This window comes from Gracilinanus agilis, chromosome 1 (assembly GCF_016433145.1).
Source record: "Gracilinanus agilis isolate LMUSP501 chromosome 1, AgileGrace, whole genome shotgun sequence".
Classification (NCBI taxonomy): domain Eukaryota; kingdom Metazoa; phylum Chordata; class Mammalia; order Didelphimorphia; family Didelphidae; genus Gracilinanus; species Gracilinanus agilis.
The window spans coordinates 598,661,958-598,681,058 of record NC_058130.1 but is presented as its reverse complement, the minus strand read 5'-3'; the positions used below and the strand labels follow the sequence as shown (position 1 = coordinate 598,681,058).

The window sequence follows — 19,101 nt, the reverse complement described above, 5'->3', positions numbered from 1 at the left end:
TAGAATAGATAGCCATATAGTTTATGACCACATATGAAATCTACTAGTCTTTATGGATTTACTTTGTAGTCTACTGCTTACTGAAGCTATGCTCTCTGGAATTTAATTATCATAGGTGCCAATAGGAATTATGCTGTCCTTGCCATACTTATATTTAATGTATCTATAGTTTAATTTTTAAAAAGTTATGGTTTTCAAATTTTGAGTGTTAAAATATTTAGAATTTTGGCAATTTTCAAAAAATTATCCTTCTCTTCCTGAGCCAAATTTGGAGACTACATTTATTTATTTATTTTTATTTATTTTGCTTCATGCATGATCTTTCTCTTTTTTTTAATTCCTCTTTAATGTTTGATAAAGTTTGCTTTTAAATTCAAAGAGAGCATGGTTTCTCCTTCATTTGATTTCTCTTAGAGTGGGCTAAAATTGCTATTCCCTGTTTTAATATGGATGTTTTTGTTTCTGTAAATACTCCTGTTGGCATTCACCAAGTTAGCTGCTATCTACAGTATTTGCTTTTAAGCTATATCCATAAATAATTATTCTTCTACTCCACAACTACATTTATGCTGACTATTTTCTTCTGTTAAAGTATAAAAACAAACTATATTTTAAATATCTAAAATAGTGCAAAATTACACAACAGATGTCAAACTGTCTTCTAATTCAGAATCCCCACAATGAATAAAAGGTCTATCCAAATAAAATTTGAGTACAAAGCAATTTGCTCTCCATTTAGCCTTTCAGAATTCACCTCCAAAACTCTGATGGAGAGTCTTTTGAAAGCTAACTTCTGTTCAACCATGTTGGACTGTAGCCCTTTCTCATAAAAGATGATGTAAAAGAGACGTAACCCATTTGTACATTATTTCATTTTTGTGTCCCATGAACTCAAACATTGTCTAGTCACCTATTAAGGAAGATACAAGTACAAGCAGAAATGGTTGTGTATGTTTATTTTTCAATTAAAAAAAAAAAAACTATGTAAATTTATATGCAAATTAGGCATGGCTCTCCAGGGACCTGACAAGCTGGAGGGGAGCCAACTGTATTTCACAAAATGTAGGCACCTCCCCACTCAAGAGGATTCAATAAAGCATTTAAATTTCTTCTGCTCTCAGAATTTCTTAGCCAACATTCGAAGCGGTAAACCATCTTCTCATTCAGACAATTGTTAACTTTTATACAGCAAAGTTTTTCCAGTAATATGGTGTACCTTCATTTTGATTTAAAACTACAACAAAAAGTATTTCATAATTTTTATTGATGGCATTTATCCCATGGTTTAACATGTTAATTATACTGTAATAAACATGGCTTTAATATTAAACTTTTCCGTATTATCCAAAGTCACCACAGTCCATTTTCAGTAAATATAAAAATATATACTTAATACTTTGTACAATACTGGTTTTTGGTCCAAACAAAAATGGATCAGAAAAGCCAATAAACTCACTTTAAGAATTCCCAATTTTCTTTAAAGATTTTCTAATGGATTTAGGCAACTTTGAATAATGGGATTTACATAATAAAATCTTGAGACAATACTAAACAAAAAAATGTCGTTAACACAAAATTAAAATTTCAAGTTCACAGATTTATGTTATGCCAAAAAGTACATACAGAAACAAAATTGTATTTACACAAGTTTCATAATAAAATAATGAAAAGGCGAGACAAGGTGATGGAGCCATAAGAATGAAAATATAGAAATAGCATATAATTATTAAATGGAGAACTAGATCTAACAAGTCCTTAGCATGGACCATTCTTTAATCAGTCTTCCTCTATCAGAAAATTTTAGTGCACAATACACCCAACTCACTCACTTCACACATACACCAGCACAAACTCAGCATAGAAATCATTCATTTCAACATTCTCTAATCTATACAGAATCCCTCACTGATATAATTACAATTTCAATGCGTTCCACAAACGCACATTAGCGCACATATTGGTGCAGATGAAGAGGTATTATACAAAGCCATTTGCTGTGTAGGCTATACTCATGTATATAGCCAGACCATGCCAAGTCAGTGGATAAAGAAGTTGCTGGATCCTAGAATAATTTTGCTTAAGAACCTCCCTGTCACCAGCTCTAGCTATTATTTTTTAAAAAGGGAGAAAGGAAGGTAGTAGCAAGTTGGTGAAGGGTGTAGGGAGAGAAGAAAAAACATTTTGAAATTAAAGATGTCCTTAAGCAGAACTGATTTCAAACAATCCCAGCACAGTAAGTGAATGAAGGGTACAAGTTGTTAAAACTGATGTTTCTATCACCATTCTGACATTTATTTCCTGCGCCTAACAGCAGTTTTTATCTTCCGACCAGAAACCGAGGTGCCAGAAGCAGAAAACATATTTTTTCCATTTGTCCTGCCAAAAAAGAAAAATAAAGAGTCAATTTATTACTTGATGGAGCAGCTAGGTGGTACATACAGCACCATCAGGCTTGGAGTTAGAAACTTCAGAGTTTAAATCTGGCTTTAGACACACACTAGTTGTATGATCCTGGTCAAGTCACTTAACCCTTTTTTGCCTCACTTTCTCATTTACAAAATGGGGACTGGAGAAGGAAATGGGAAACCATTCCTGTATCTCTACCAAGAAAGCCCCACGGGCAAAAGTTCACAGCATCATATAGATTGGAACACAACTGAGCAACTAAACAATAACATGATGCAATAACTCATTCAGGCTCAGTATACTTCCTGGAAACAATAATTTAATACAAACTCATTGCAGTGCTGTGTAAAAACATTGACTTTCCTCACATATTGTACTTCTCTAGGATTAATAACTATAAGTAATTTATAGATGAATGATGCTATAAACCAGTGGTGGTGAACCTACGGAACAGGTGGGGAAAAAAAAGGGGGCGAGGGGGGGGGAGATGCAGAGTCCTTGCTGTAGACATGCCTGCATTCACCCACCAGAGTTCATTACTAGAAAGCCAGTGAGACTTGGGGAGGAGCTATTCCCCATCCCCTCTCTACGTGTGCCTGAGGATATTTCTCACATGACCTGCCCTTCACCCAGTATCCAAATGGGAGCACTTCCTCCCTCCCCTGTGTGTGTGTGTGTGGGAGGGGGGGGGGGGGAGAGGGGAGAACGGTGCACCAGGACGCAGCACTCCATCTGGGGAGTGGGGAGCAGTTGGGGACCAGCACTCCATCTCCAAAAAGCTTACCACTGAAATAAACTATCAATACATCTACTTCAACAATACTAAGATGAAAAATGCCTATAAATCACCCCCAATAAAAAGGGCTCTCTTACCCCACTGTAAATGCTGCTGGAGATGGATTAAATGGAAATACTGCTGAGCCTGAAGGCTGTGCTGAAGCAGCAGGTGTGCCAGCATTTGCACCAAAGGTGAATACTCCTGATGGATTATTGTTTGTAAAGTTGAAATTCGCTGTACTGCTTCCAAAGTGGAACACAGGACCTAAAGGTTGCAAAGAGAAGGTATTTCAAATATTATTTATCCAGATAAAGGATTTTTTATATGTTTTATTCATTCTTTTCTTCAGGGGCAAGTACAGTCTATAAGCCTTTGCATAGGAAAATATGAATAGGATTCATGTTCCTTTCTGACCACTTAGCTTGAAAAAAAAAAAAAAAAAAGGAACCATTCCATATTTTCTTCATTTAGAGAGAATACTGGTAGCCTCACTAAAAACTCACTAAAAATTCAAGTTTACAACTGTGTTCTTTAATTCAATAAGGTGTATTGAAAAACAAATTTGCACAAAGTGCTGAACCAGGCAATGAAAGAAATGAATTTTCTTTAGTATATAAATTAGTAAAAGGATATATAACAGACACAAATAAAACATATAAATACTAAAAGAAGTACAAACAAAATACTATGTAATATGTAGGGGAGGGAAGGCAAAGAGGAAAGGAGAGGACACTCCAAGTATCACATCAGTTTGAGCAAAGTAAATGGATGGAGTCAGGAAAGAAAGTCCATTTTGGCTAAAGAACAGAATGAACGAAGCAAAAGAAATCTGAACTTTAATCTTTTAAGTGTTGAAGAACAATTCTGAGTAAAGGAATAACATAACCAGACCTATGTACAAGGATGATTGCAGCAATGTGAAGAAGCTGTTAAGACAGCAGCTGCTTGGAGGAGAGGAGAAGAGGAGAAGAGGGGGAGAGGGGGAAAGAGAGAGAGAGAGAGAGAGAGAGAGAGAGAGAGAGAGAGAGAGAACACAATTGCTGAATGTGAGAGAATCTTCTGTAGCATCAATGAGACTTGGGAAGTTGATATGAGAAGTAAGAGTGAAAAGACAAGATATACTGTTATGTTATAGTAGGTAATAATGTTACACACACAGAAAGCACAATATAAAATGTAATAACTCCAGAATTTTGAACATGAGACTATGGTTATGTCACCATACAAAAGAATGAACTTAGAAGGTAGAACAGCTTTAAGGAAATATCTCACTTATACTTAGGAATATCAAAAGGGAAGGGATAGATGTCATCTCTAACATTTTAGAAGAATTATCTCAAGGCACGTATGGCATTTATATGTACATCACAAAATATCTGCGAGCACAGCTTCTAATTCAGTAACCTCAAAAAAAATATACGATGGCTAACTATATCCTGATTAAAAGTCAATGTGTAAGTTCTCAAAAAATTAAGTCAACTTGGAACAAACATTATAATCTAGAAAGCAGACTGCTGTATAAGTTTAAAAGGGGTAAGGCCAATATCCCAGCAGAAAAAGACAGATTTGGCTAGGCTTAGGTCTCTAGGTCAATCAAAAGGTATATATACTACTATTTAAAGTCCAATAAAACCAAAAGATATTTCACCTGATACTGCAAGCCCCTGTATCTCAAAACCAACTCCTTCTTGATCCCTGGGCTTCCTTTCCAGCAGACCCTATCCTCATCCCTCAAGCTAGTCCAATTTCAGATCCAAATGTTAAGATATAAAGTCTAATATTTTCCCAGTTAGTTGGACAAAATGTAAAATAACTGGCATTCCACCTATACCAATGACCCACAAATCTAGGGGAAGGGGGCAATCTCCTAAAACCATAGGGTAGAAATGATGAACACGTGAATATACAAACAACCAAGAGCTGAGGTGATATAGATCTTCCTTCAAACATACCTACTTTGGGAGTGGAGGGAGATGGGAGTCTTCACAGTAGGAAAACTTTAACATCCAGGTCTAATGAATAATCACCAACAGTTTCCAAGTCAAATTGGAATGGAGTAAGTTATAACTTTAACATACAAATTTTAACATGAACTTTCTTAACATATAAAAAGTTGGAAATTGTGATTTTAACACAAGTCCTGAACACATTCCTCCAAGTATGGCATATGTTTAAAAACCTTTTTTTCCCTTCAAAGGGAGGGAAATCCTTCTCAAGAAGAAATTCTTCTCTAAAAGCAAAGACATGACTATGAAGACCCACAGAGGTTCTTGAAGTAGCACATACTTACTGGAATTAGGAGTTGTTCCAGAACCAAATCCAGACTGCTGAGTGGGTGGCTGTCCAAAGACAGGAGGTTGGCTGCTACTTGATACTGACCCAAAAGCAGGGGCTGGGGGCTGGGAACCAGTTGAAAATAATGTTGAAGATGATGGTAAAGATCCAAAGCCTGGAGCACTAGACTGACTGGCACCTTGACTTTGTCCAAATGCTGGGGTCTGGCTGGTACCAAATGCAGGACTGGCAGAAGGTGCCGAAGATCCAGCACCAAATACAAAGGAAGAAGAACCTAGAGGTACCAAAAATTTTTTTAAATAAATTTTTGTAACCCAGTTTAATTATTTGGAGATAATTTTTGTTAACAAAGCTTTCTGGTTTTCAGTCTGATCTTGAGCTCCACTTTTGGAAAAAGAGGCAAGCACTTATAAAGTGCCTAATATGTACCAAGCACTGTGCTACACATTTGCCAATATTATCTCATTCAACCTTCACAACAACCATGAGAAATAGGTGTTTTTATTAGCATCTTCATTTTATAGTTGAGAAAACTGAGGCTGACAGATTAAGCGCTTTGCCCAATGTCAAAAAAACACTGTCTAAAGCTACATTTGAACTCAGAATTTCAGGTCCAGCACTCCTATATATTGCTCTACCTACCTGCCTCAGAGATGAATGAATGAAAAAGAATTTATCACATATTTATGTTGTGCCAGACACTAGGGATACAAATACAAGCAAGAAAATCCCCAAGGATGCCATGTGATTTCAATACCAACCACTTATCCCCACCCCTTGGTACTTTAAAATATACCTGCAGAGCCAGATGAAGTTGTAGCTCCAAAGCTGAAGCTGGAGGTTGCAGTGTTATTGCTATTGGCTCCTGTGCCAAAAACAAATGGGCCAACAGCAACACCTGTGCTAGATGTGGTAGCTGGTTTGCTTTCTTGAGAAAAGACAAAAGATTGAGATGGATTGGATTCTGTGGAGTTACCAAAGGCAGAACTGGTCCCAGTATTGCTGGCCTGTCCAAACATAAAGGCAGGAACAGATGGGTTGGAGGCAGAGGTGACACCCCCAAACATACCACCACCACCACCACCAGCAGAAGTAGTTGGTGGTGCTACATTTGAACTGGAGGAATTACTGCTCAAGAAATTGAAGACTGTCTTTGCTGCTCCTTGATCTGCAAAAAAGAATCAGTGAAAAGCTCTTAAAACCAATAAGACATCATGACAAATGAGTCTATGTCTTTCCAATACCATCAGGAAATTTCAAAGGACATGCCTGCAACTAGCACTAATTTTTAAATATTTAAGGTCCTGAATGTGCTTAGTGATCACTTAAGTGATCTTGACGTACTCTGAACAACCAAAAAATTCTAGAGTTTGAGTTACCTATCATACCACAGATAAAAATTTTCCTATTTGGTTGAACCATAAGCTATTACAGATCATTTATATATTAGGTTTCTCTTCCAGTCTCTGTTCACTTTCTATAGTTCCCTCATTTTAGGTAAATTCATTTCACAGAATTTCAGATTAAGAATATTAATATGATAGGACACCATAATCCAAGGCTTCAGTCTTTTCTTTTACTTTTTTTATTGCGGGGGGGGGGGGGGGGGAGCAGAGAGCCCAGAAACAGGAATGGGGAGAGACCTTCAATTTCAGCCATCCATGGTAGGTCTCAAAAAATATTATCCATAGACTGGGGTGGGGGCCTAATATAGAAAACTTAAGACAAGTTGATACTGGGATATAGCAGGTTTTACACTAATTTCAGTTTTGAATTTGTTTATGTATAATTTCAGGAGGAATATTGTACATCTGAATCCTGGATGATACTAATAAACTAATAATTGCAAAGGTTTAAAAAAAATTTTTAAAAAGATGATGCTATGGCATTGTTAGATACTATAAACACAAAAAATTAAAGAAGCTAGAAGACGATATGGATTCAAGAGATTCCTCAGGTTTAGAAAACATGCCCAAGTGCTACAAAAGGACATGAGGCAGCTAGATGGTGCAGTGGTTAGAGGATCAACCTGGGAGGCAGGAAGATCTGAGTTCAAATCAGGCACCAGACACTTGCTAGCTGTGTGACCCTGGGTGAGTCACTTAACCCCTATTTGCCTCAGTTCCTTATCTATAAAATAGGAATAGGAAAAGAAAATGGCAAACCATTTTAGTATCTTTGCCAAAAAACAAACAAAACCCCATGGACAATATCCACAAGGTCATGTAAGTTGTAGACAAATGAAAGACTGAAAAACAACAACAAAAGGACAAAGGATCCTAATTTACAAAAATTCAATGTTTTATGACTGACCGTCATATGAATTTTTTCCATACCAATTTAAAAATCATCTGGTATTAAAAAAAAAAACCTGGAATTCTTTTTGATACATGTCTTTTCTCCATGTAGAATCTGTTTATTGTTTGTTCTTTCAAACAATATTCAATCTAAGGTTATCTGTGGAAAATTCAGACGATGCCCATCTAATTTATTTCAATGGCTCTTTATCAAGTTATTTTCTCATTCTATTACAAAGGTAACTTGAAGCAATACTTCCTTCAATTTCTTGAGGCAGTCATATCAAATAATTTGGTGACAACAATGTATGACGGCATTTGTTAAAAACCTCTCCCTAATTCATTGAGAACAAAAATAAGGCACTCCTTGAGATTATGGTGAAAAGTCAAGGAAATATGGTAATGTCTTCTCTTTTTCCTCCCCTAAAATAGTATGACTATCAGAATAGTATCCTCTTTTTTTGGACAAAACCTAACATTTCCATTTAAACACATTTTTCCTATAAATTTTTTTCTCTTTCCAGTTTTAAGTAGGTGAACTAAAAGACTGATTTTAAGAGGCTTGAGTTTAGGATGGTAAATTTTTCCTCAAAAGAATAACTTAAAAAACTGAAACCACTTTAAGGACTTAGGAAAGATACAATTTCTAAAAATGATGTCTCTCCATTCCCTTAAATCTTGCCAACACCTGATAAACCAATTTTCAAATCAATGCAAACTTTGATCTCTTGATATTTTGTCTTCCCAAATTTAGAGGCATAGGTTATTTTAAATAAAAGCATACTGAAATCCATCCATTTAAAAAAATGTTCTCAGACTTATTTCACTTTCTGGCTTCCAGTTTCTCATATTAAAATCTATTCTGATTATGTGATTACTTCATGATAAAGGAAACATATTATAAAGAAAGTGGCAAGTTTTCATTTTTGCCACTAGTGAACTCAATGAGAATTTGCATTAAGTTGTTTCTATCATTAACTTCTTAATAAAGTTTTTTAGAAAGTAAATTAGAAGTAGCTTCATGCTTTCCAAAGCAACAATGCATTCCTTGTAGCTCTAATATTCTGTTGCTAGAATAAAAATGATTTGCTATCTGTAGCTAATGGGGAAACCTTTCTAATTAAGAGTAACTCATGTAAAATACATGAAGTTCAATTCAAGTGATTAAAATATTTTTTGAGAATCTATTAAAGCACATTATGTAAGTCAACAAGTAATCCAAAAGAAACAAATACCAAAGAAACTCTTCCTGTGGCTCAACCCAATTAAGGTAAAAACTAATTTTCAGAGATTGTGACATTTCACAATCCCTAACTTTAACAACCAACTAACCAACAAGCAAATAAATACTTTGTTGGCTACACTATTTTGGGACTTCATCATATCCCAGAAAGTTCATTATTGGGATGAATCTCATAAAACTTCATCAGCCTTGGTCTCCTTCCTCATCATCTTCTGTTTTTTTTTTCTTCAACAAACTTTTTTATTTTACTTTTTAGATATTTTATATATTTTTAAAATATTTTTTCCATGTTTACATGATTATTTTTCCCTCCCCGCTCCCAGAGAAAACAAGCAATTCCACTGGGTTGTACACTTGATGCCTATTTCCACATTATTCATTTTTGCTTTAGAGCAATCTTTTAAAGCCAAAACCCCCAAATCATATACCCAAGTATATAATATATACTATAATATATGTAATATAATAAGTGTACACACACACACACACACACACACACACACACAACCACACGTGATAATTCAGATGTTTTTCTTTTGCATCATCTTCTGTTTTTCTGATTGGAAGGTGGAGCCATGAACTCCAAACTTTCATTTAAGGAGAGAGCTGAGCCCAGATATCTCATTTCTCACCTGGCTACACCTTGGAATTCCTCTGACTGACTTTACCATGCCCCAGCATCTTTCCACATTAAACTTTAAAATCCTTAAGGCTGGGATTATCTCCATCCCCTCCCCTATTTTTTTTTTTTGGGGGGGGGGGGGGAACGACACGTAATTTGTACCCCTAGCACTTAACATAGTGCTTAGAACATAGCAGGCATTTAATATATGTTTACTAACTGTGTAGTATACAGTGGGGCAGGCATTGGGGATCACAAAGGCAAAAAAACAATAGAGTATTTGTCCTCAAGAATTATATTTTTGAGAAACAGCATCCTGACTTACTCACTGAGTAAATATAGTTTATAACTTATCAAAACTGTGAACTATCTGTATAGATGCTAGGATCAACAATTCAAAATTCCATGTAGCTATTCATTTCCTAATACCATATGCATATTATCTACACTCACTATATATGTTTGTATGTGTAAATGTACAAATAGATTCAGTTACAGATGTGCTCCCTCTCACCTTCACCCTGTCCTTTGAGGAGGGCATTATTTTCCCCAGGGTTTTTGTCTCTAATGATTTCCTTTTAAACACTTTTCTTTATTCAAAAAGCTGGATTATAACCAAGAGGGAAGAATGTATTAATCTTTTCAGTTAACTGTTTCTACAGGCAAAAAACTGAAAAGCAGCTTTACTCCCTTTACTTCAAAGGGAGTAAAGTGTGAAAATATTTCAATTGTAATATCTTACTCTTTCCAGAGACTAGTTTTCCTAAGCCCTGCCTCTCATAAGTTGATTACACCCTTGTTCTATCATTGAGGAAAGCAGACAATTTATCTGTTATTTGTGTTTTGTTCAGATAATAAGGAACTGACGATATCAATAAAATATAAGACAGAAACAAGTTTACTCTTTCAGTAGGAAACTAACTTACACAGTCTATGTTAAGAACCTTTAAGAGCTACTGATTTCATGATCAAGCCATCATCAATACATGAACTTACCAGCTGCAGTACTAGTCTGAGTCCCAAAAGCAAAAGGGATCTTTGTTGACTGCTCAGTTTTATTCTCCACTGGTTTTGTCAAGTTAAAACTAAATGCACGTTTTGCAGTACTCTCATCTTTGGTTTGCTCAGAATTCCCAAAGGAAAACACCTGCTGAGACTTTGGCTCCTCACTGTCAGCTTTCTTCCCAAATACTAGAGAAGTAGCAGAGGTGACAGGCTCCTGCTGTTTCTCCTCTGTCCTTCCCATAACAAACACTGAAGCAGATGGCAGACAAGTAGATTCCACATTGCCAAAACTGAACCCTCCTCCCTTGGCTGCAGGAGTTTCTTCCTTATTTTCTTCTGATTTCTTAAATGCAAATGGAGTCACTGCCATATTTTTTGCTTCTGTGGATCCAAAGCTGAACCCACCCACTCCAGTCTTATTCTCAGAAGTGGTTATGGTGACCGTGGCAGTAGCAGGGGTGAGACTAGCAGCAACACTTGTACCAAATTTGAAGCCTGTTGTTGTAGATGTATTAAGCTCCTCTTTCTTTTCTTGTGGCCCAGGATTAGATGACCCAAACTGAAATGACACTGAAGGAGATGGGCTTACGCCAGAAGGAACTCCAAAGTTAAAATTGCTATCATTCTTACTGTCTTTTTTACTCTCTTCTGAATTGGAGTCAGAAGGTGAAACTCCAAATTTGAAGTCCCCAACAGACTTAGAAAACTTAAAACCCCCACTCATGGGGTTTGAAGATGCAGAATCTGATGACACGCCTAATTTGAAGCCCCCCTGTTCACCAAATTTAAAACTTCCTGTGCTTGCAAACGTCTGAGAAGACTCAGAAGTAGATGCTGGAATACCAAATTTAAAGGATGGGGCTCCAGAGTCTGAAGATGAGGAAGGGGTGCCAAAACCTTAAAAAAACAAATGAACTGGAATTAATTACCATGCAGAATTATAGCTACTACCCTCAAAGAATCAAAACAATAAAACTACTTAGAACCAATTCTTCAAATATGTAGGACTTGTGGTTTATTTTGTAGGCAATAATGACCAGGTGTCTAAGATCAGTGATCTAAGCTAACACTAAGAACGAAGTAGAGCTCATCTCATAAAATGTAAACAAAATATCCTGGGGATTCAGAAAACCACATGAGAGTTGTAACAATTAAGTGAATGACGATGCTGCTGCTTCTTAAAAAAAAAAAAAATACTCTCCTACTCTCTTTTACTGACTTAGAATCAATACTAAATACAGATTTCGAAGCCCAAGAGAGGTAAGGGCTAGGGAAGGGAGGCCAAGTGTGTCTGAGGTCATATTTGAATCCAGGTCCTCCAATCTCCAGGCCTGGTTCTCTTTGTATTAAGCTACCTTATAGTTCCTAATGCTTCTTCTTGAGGAGAAGGAAACAAAGATCAAGAATCTAGTTGCTTCACTGAAAGTAGGAATATATCGTTTAAGGTATCAAAATATTTGTGAATGAACCTACAAAATCTCAAATTTACCATTATACAAACCAATTTTTCTTTTTCTGTAAAAGAACTTCTTAGTGAAATATTACTTATCATTATGTTAACATTATATTACATAATATAATGAAAAGACAAAGAGAGATTATATTACAATACACTAAATTGAGTCTATCTAAAGAAGGCTTACTTCATTCCAAACTCAACCAATAATGATATAAAAGAGAGACTACTCAGGAAGTACTACTATGTTTCTCTAGGCTAGGCAATTATAACAGCTCTATTTTTTCATCTATAAAAAATATCTACATAAATGTTCAAGAAATAGATATAACTAAAAATTCCAACAGTAACTTGATATTATCACTAAAAAATGAATGTAAAATTAGCTCTAGAGGTTGAGAATGGGGGCAGGAGGGTATGGAGTGGCAAAATCTTGACTACTTACCTATAAACTCTGATTTTGTGCCTGGTTTTGCATTTTCACATGCTACACATTTTGTGTCATCTGCTTTGTTTTGCACTAGGCACACTTCACAGTCCCAACTTCCCTCAGGCTTCTTGAATTTGTCCAATCCTAGAAATCCTCCAGAAGGCATGGAAACAGAAGTCGTATTATTACATGGCACAGGCACTGAACTTCCTAAAAAGGAACAGGAAGAGAAAAAATATTAGAATTCCTTTAGTCCATATAAGCAGCAATCCCAAGCAATCCAATTTAGCTTATGTTCAACCTTTGTTTTCTTTTTCTTAGAGGGAACAAATGTATTAAATGTGAAAATTACTGGGGTAACATTTAGATGAAATTACATTCAATGGGGTTCCCACTCAGCTGCCAGTGATTTTCTTCAATTGTAGATGTGACTACGGTGTTTCCCTACTTAATAAATTCTATTTGTTCTTTTTTAGCTCTTGAATAAAATATAACTAACCTCTGCCTTTCTGCTTTATCTGAGCTAAAACTGGGAAGAGACACACTAACAGAACTCTGATATGGAGAGTCTTGAGTTCAAATCCCAACTCTTTTGCTATTTATGTAAATTTACAGAAGTCACTTTTCTCAAGGCTTTTTTTCCCCCTTATCTATAAAATGAAGAGGTAGAACAAACTGATCTCTAAAGTCAGTTCCAGGTCTAAAGCCAATGATTAAATGATTTTAAAGTCTCTCACAACCCAATCCTAAGACTCTGTGAGTTACCATGCACATAGAATACACTTAACAAATGTAAAATTTAAGATATTATAGAAGTCTAGGAGCTTACAATACTGTATTAAATTGCCTATTAGAATAAGAAAATATATAAAGTATGATAGAGTTTATTGATATGTTTAAAATTACTAAAAATTAAGTTGGTATTTTAGCCAACATTATCTACATATACAAACATAAGTATTTTATCTTAAAATAAAACAATTCAAAGATACAGAAATGGTAACTCTTCTTATTCCAATAAACTCTGAAAACTAAGTCAGAACCCCTTTACACACTAAATATTCCAATCTGAAACTGAAAGCTACTCTTTAAGACTAGACTGCCCTGAAAAATACAATGCAACAAGCTGCTCTGATAAAGATCAGTTATGACAGATACATAAGGAACTGATTAAAATGTTAAGAATGAGAACTATTTCCAAATAGCTCAGTGGTAAAAAAAAAAGCTGTTTTGAAAAGGAAAACATCCAAGCTATCAACAGCTATTACAAATATGCTATAATCACTAATAAGAGAAAAGTAAATAAAAACAATTCGGATTCCATCAAATTGGTGAAGATAAGATGTAAGGACTATTAATAGAGGAACTACAGAAAGCACACTGCAGCATACTGCTAGAACTGTGAAATGGCCCTTTTAGACCAGTGGCCTAGAAAGCAATTTGGAACTATTACCCCACCCCCAAGTCACTAACCTGTAAGTGCCATATAACCTATCAATGCCACTACCAGTCCCATACTCTCAGAGATGAGAAGAAAAAGGGAAAAGAATCATATATTAAAAAAACATTCATAGCAGCATTTTGTTGTAGTCAAGATGCCATACAAAAAGGTGCCTCTCAATTGGAAAATGGCTGAATAATATAATTGCACCATAAGAAATGACAAAAAGAATGGTTTCAAGAAAAATCTGAGGATTGTATGAATTGATAGAAAGTTAAAATGAACAGAACCAAAAATCAATTTATTATTGAATGTAAAGAACTGTATTGAAATTTAAAGAAATTAAATGTAAAGAAAAACAACTTTGAAAGACTTAAGAACTCTGATCAATGTACAATAATGGTTCCAGAGGACTGCCAAGGAAGTATGCTGCCTAATTCCTGGCATTTTGTGATTTGGCAAACATACAGATTGGTTCTTCTTGACTACACTTATTATAAGTATTGTTTTTCTTTTTTTATTTGTTGAGGAAGTGATTTGGGAAGAGAGAAAGTATTTAGCCAAAGTCACACCCCACCCAAGAGAAAAATGAGATTTTAAAAAAAAAACGTGCAGAAGAGAACTGAGAGAATTCAGAAGGAAATGGATATGGTTTGAAAGCATAACATGTTGAATAGGTTACATTTTTTTTTAAAAGTTGACATGATGGAAGTCACTGTTAAGTATTCCATATCCATTCTACTCTGTACACAAGAATTGGGGGTGGGGGTGGGGTGGGGGGTTGCATTCATTAAATTAAGATGAAAAAAGTGTTGCCCCGATCTGGACAAAGCAGTGAATGATGCATTTACACAGTGATGGCAAGACAAAAAGGCCAATTCTGAATTCTTGTCTGCATTAGAGGGAGGGTGGGGAATGCAGAGAGAGAATGGAAAAAGAAGATTAATGTAGCATGCAGTATTCCTTGAGGGGAAAAAATGATCACTTGTAGAAGATTTCCCTGTCCAACAAATTATAAAGTTCCAAGCCCTTTTTCTAATTCTCTTGTCATATGCACAGATGAATTCCTGGAAAATAAGCTTTACAACCTATGCAACTCTAAAGTATACATAACCATTCTGTGCATTTCCAATTTGCCTAGAGCAAGGATATATGTGGATTTGCCTATGTGTGAATGAAAATGTGCTTTTTAAGGGCTATGGTCTCACTCAAGTAACATAACATGTGATTTATTCATTGCTCAAGAAGTTCATTCTTTTCAGTATATTCCTTCATGAAAGATAAGCAAAGATAGCAAAAGACTTCAGTTAATTTTTTAAAATTCACAAAACTATTTTGATGAGTTCTTTGCTCTGTCTCATTTCAAAGTAGTCTGTTTACTACTGAACTAAAAGTTCTGAAAGCTCTAGGCAAATATGCTTTCTTCATTTCATAGAAAAATAATGTAATTAAGCTAAACTATTCTATTTCATAACCAGTCTTTCCTTATCCTCAGATTCCATAAGATCATGTTAGAGGATTTCAAGAGGAAACAATTACTTACCAAATTCCATAGAAAGTGTTCCAAACTTTTGGAACACTTTCTAATTTTCTGATCTTTTCATTTACCTAAAAGACATCTCCAACTGAATGTTCCATGGGCATCTAAAAATCACTATGTTTAAATTCTCTTCTTCTTCACTTCACTATCTCTGCTGAGAATATCACCATTATTTCAGGCACCCAGTTTGTTATGCTTAGTCATTCTTGACTTTTCCATTTCTTTCATTCTCTGTATCTCAATAGTTGCTACATCTTAAAAATTCCATCTCCACATCATGTTTCATATCTGTTTTTCTCTAGTCATATTACCACCGTGTCCAGGTCATCATCACCTATTATTTGTACTACTGCAATAATCTAATTGGTCTCCAGTACCCTACTCTCTCATTCCAATCCATCTTCCATCTAACTACCAAGTGACAAACCTAAAACACAATAAGTCTGACCCTTCTTCTAAAAAAAACTCTATTGTTTCATTCCTGTGGCTAGACTAAACTCTTCTATTTGGCATTTAAAGCCCTTCATTCACAATTGTTTTTAGCTCTTCTTGCTAGGCTTAACACATATTATTTACTTTATGAACTCTTCTGTTTCAATCATACTGGCCTGCTTGTAGTTTACACCAGATATTCAATCTCCCATCTCCTGACCTTTATACTGGCTGTCCCACATTCAGGAAATACACTTCTCCTCCTCATCTCAGTCTTATGGAATGTCTAGGTCCTTCAAAGGATTAGCTCAGGTCTCAGCCCCTACAGGAAATCTATCTTGATTTGCTTCCCCCTCAACACATTTGCTCTCTGTAAATGCCAGAAAAATTATGCTGTGTATTTTACAAAATTTAATTCTTTGTTCACATGCTGATCTCCTAAGAAAATACAATCTCCTTGAGAACAGGAGCTGTTTTGTATTTATAGAAGATAGTAAACTCCTAATCCTAAACACTAGAAGATAGTAAATTCCTAATCCCACTAAATAGTTTAGTTCATCTTGAATATTATCTGTAAGAATATATACAGAAGTATTAAATAGCATTACAAAAACTATACAATCTTGCCTGAATTCATGAAGAATATAGAAATAGGTATTGTATGAAAGCACTGGTATAATCTATATTAATGACTGTATACTGCCTCAGGGAGGAGGGTGGGAGGAATTTTGAATCAAAAAATGTCAAAAAATAATTGTCAAAAATTGTTTCTACATGAAATTGAAGGAAAAAAAAAAAGTCAAATCTTGCCCGAACTAAAAATTCCTCTTGTCAACTGTGATCTGAAAACAGCTTGTACTAAATCAGCTTCTTCTGAATGATGTTGTTTTAGTGTATTTTTTTTTTCATTATTTTAAAATTTTAAACCCTTACCTTCCATCTTGGAGTCAATACTATGTATTGGCTCCAAGGCAGAAGAGTGGTAAGGGCTAGGCAATGGGGGCCAAGTGACTTGCCCAGGGTCACACAGCTGGGAAGTGTCTGAGGCCAGATTTGAACCCAGGACCTTCCATCCCTAGGCCTGGCTCTCAATCCCCTAAGCTACCCAGTTGCCCCCGTTTTAGTGTATTTTAGCAGGAAATATTTTTCCTGATATTTAAATGATTATCAATAAACATAATAGTAATGTGTCTTAAATGAATTAAACCTATCTTTCACTAAAAGACCACCTGCCACCTTAGTTTCATTTCTCTTATCTAAATGACCAGGAAAACCTAAAGCAAACCAATCAAATTGAGAGCAATGAAAAATAGTGTTGATGGAAAAGATACAATGTATCATACCTGTTTATCTCATAGCAAGATCACTAAGAAAAAGAACTAATAACTTATATTAAATCTCTTGGGATCTGTATCAAGACAACCTAAAAACTACCACTAGAAATGAGCCTCCAAAAGAACCATTCTTCCCCTCTCTACTCTTTCTCCACCCCAAACCCAAAATTCTGTCTTAGAATCAATACTAAGTACCAGTTCCGAGGCAAAAAAGTGATAAGGGCTAGGCAAACTAGGGTTATGATTTGCCTAGGTCACACTGCTAGATGCGTCTGAAACCTGATTTGAACCCAGGACCTCTAGCTCTAGGTTTAGCTCTATCCATTAAGCCACCTAGCTATCCCCCTCTGCTTTTTTTTTTTTAAACCAAAATACTGTATCCAGAAATGTTTAAAAGAGATAGCAATGGGAATTAAACTACCATCTGAAAAGAATTTTTCCAAGAATGAAACCTTTTTTATTAAGTTAACTCCAAGCATCATTACTAATCCACTGGGACACTGCTGATATAGTGTTCGGAAAATCAGGAGATATGAAAAGAAAAACGGACATCTTAGAAGTATGAAAGATACCGTCCTTATTAGTGTGGTAGAGAATTGCGATCTTATTAAAAACATTTTAAAAACTGTTACAGTGATTGACAAACTCACCTGGTTTTTCAGACATACAGGCCACACATTTACTGTCTTCTGCTTTATTCAATACACAGCACACTAAACATTCCCAAGAATCCTTGGGTTTTTTGAATTTATCTCCAAATCCCAAGGTATCAGTGGCTATAGTACAACTGGAAGTTGAAGTAGTCATAGTTACTGCATTTTCTGAAGTCACTGGCAATGTCAAGGTTTGCTTAACGCCAGTCCCAGGCTTTGGTGTTTCACAAGCCACACATTTTGTAGCTTCAGGTTTATTTTGTACTAAACAGGTATCACAATCCCACGTTCCCACTGCTGGTTTAAATTTGTCTCCAAAGCCAAAAGTCCCTGCTGTGGGAAGAGTTGATCGTACAGAGTTACTCAGTGGCATCATTCCAGTTGGTTTAGCAGTATCTTTTGGTGACACTTTGGCAGCTTGACAGGCTACACATTTGTTGTCTGTAACTTTGTTTTGTACTAGGCATGTTTCACATTGCCAAGTAGTTCCAGCTTTAAAAGTTTCACCAAACCCTGGTCCGCTAGAAGAAAAGGTACTTATTGCAGGTCTGGTATAAACTTCTACACTTGTTGTAGTGGGCTGTACAGCAGCAGGAGGACCAGTCTTTGGAGTTGTGAAGCCTATTACGTGTGTGAGGAAGAGTAAGAAAGGCAACAGAAGAGAGAAAAAAAAGGAAAGAAAAATTAATGACTGAAATACTAAGCCAAATCATTCATGTAAGGAGCAAGCATAGTAATCACCAGAAAAATTTCTCAGAATAGACTACAATATATAAACATATTTATAAATTAGTTTTGTTTTCACTCTCTAAACTATATTTTTATGTGAATTCAATGCCTCGTTTCATACAGTCTGAAGGCTAACTGTGGTGTTTGCAATTTAAATTAAAAAAAACCTGTTTAAAAACATAAATAAAAATCATTTTTAGCTTAGCTTATCAGAACCACAGTTTTGCTCAGATCTGGAGCAAATTTTGAGGGCATTAATAATTTGACTAGGCTAACTAAAAGCCAGGACCAGATAAAATATATTAATGGAAAAGCTCTAGATGTTATCCATTCAAATGCATGTTACAATCTAGATAACATTCTTTATCCACTTGATCTGTCCCTTGGGAATAGTTAGGTAAAACTCCTTTTAAGGATCACAAATCTTGAGGAACCTCTAC

General features: G+C 35.6%; 1 protein-coding gene across 1 annotated transcript in view; it reads right to left on the bottom strand.

Moving 5' to 3' along the window:
* Positions 1-939: 939 nt before the first annotated feature.
* NUP153 (nucleoporin 153) overlaps positions 940-19,101 on the bottom strand; it is a 52,972-nt gene continuing 34,810 nt past the window's right edge. The window contains exons 16-22 of the mRNA XM_044667544.1: positions 17,930-18,553; positions 12,548-12,742; positions 10,638-11,543; positions 6,276-6,647; positions 5,475-5,753; positions 3,280-3,448; positions 940-2,376 (exon numbers count right to left, since the gene is read on the bottom strand). Of these exons, the coding sequence (XP_044523479.1) occupies positions 2,292-2,376; positions 3,280-3,448; positions 5,475-5,753; positions 6,276-6,647; positions 10,638-11,543; positions 12,548-12,742; positions 17,930-18,553 (2,630 nt within the window). The 3' untranslated portion in view covers positions 940-2,291. The remainder of the gene's footprint in view (positions 2,377-3,279; positions 3,449-5,474; positions 5,754-6,275; positions 6,648-10,637; positions 11,544-12,547; positions 12,743-17,929; positions 18,554-19,101) is intronic.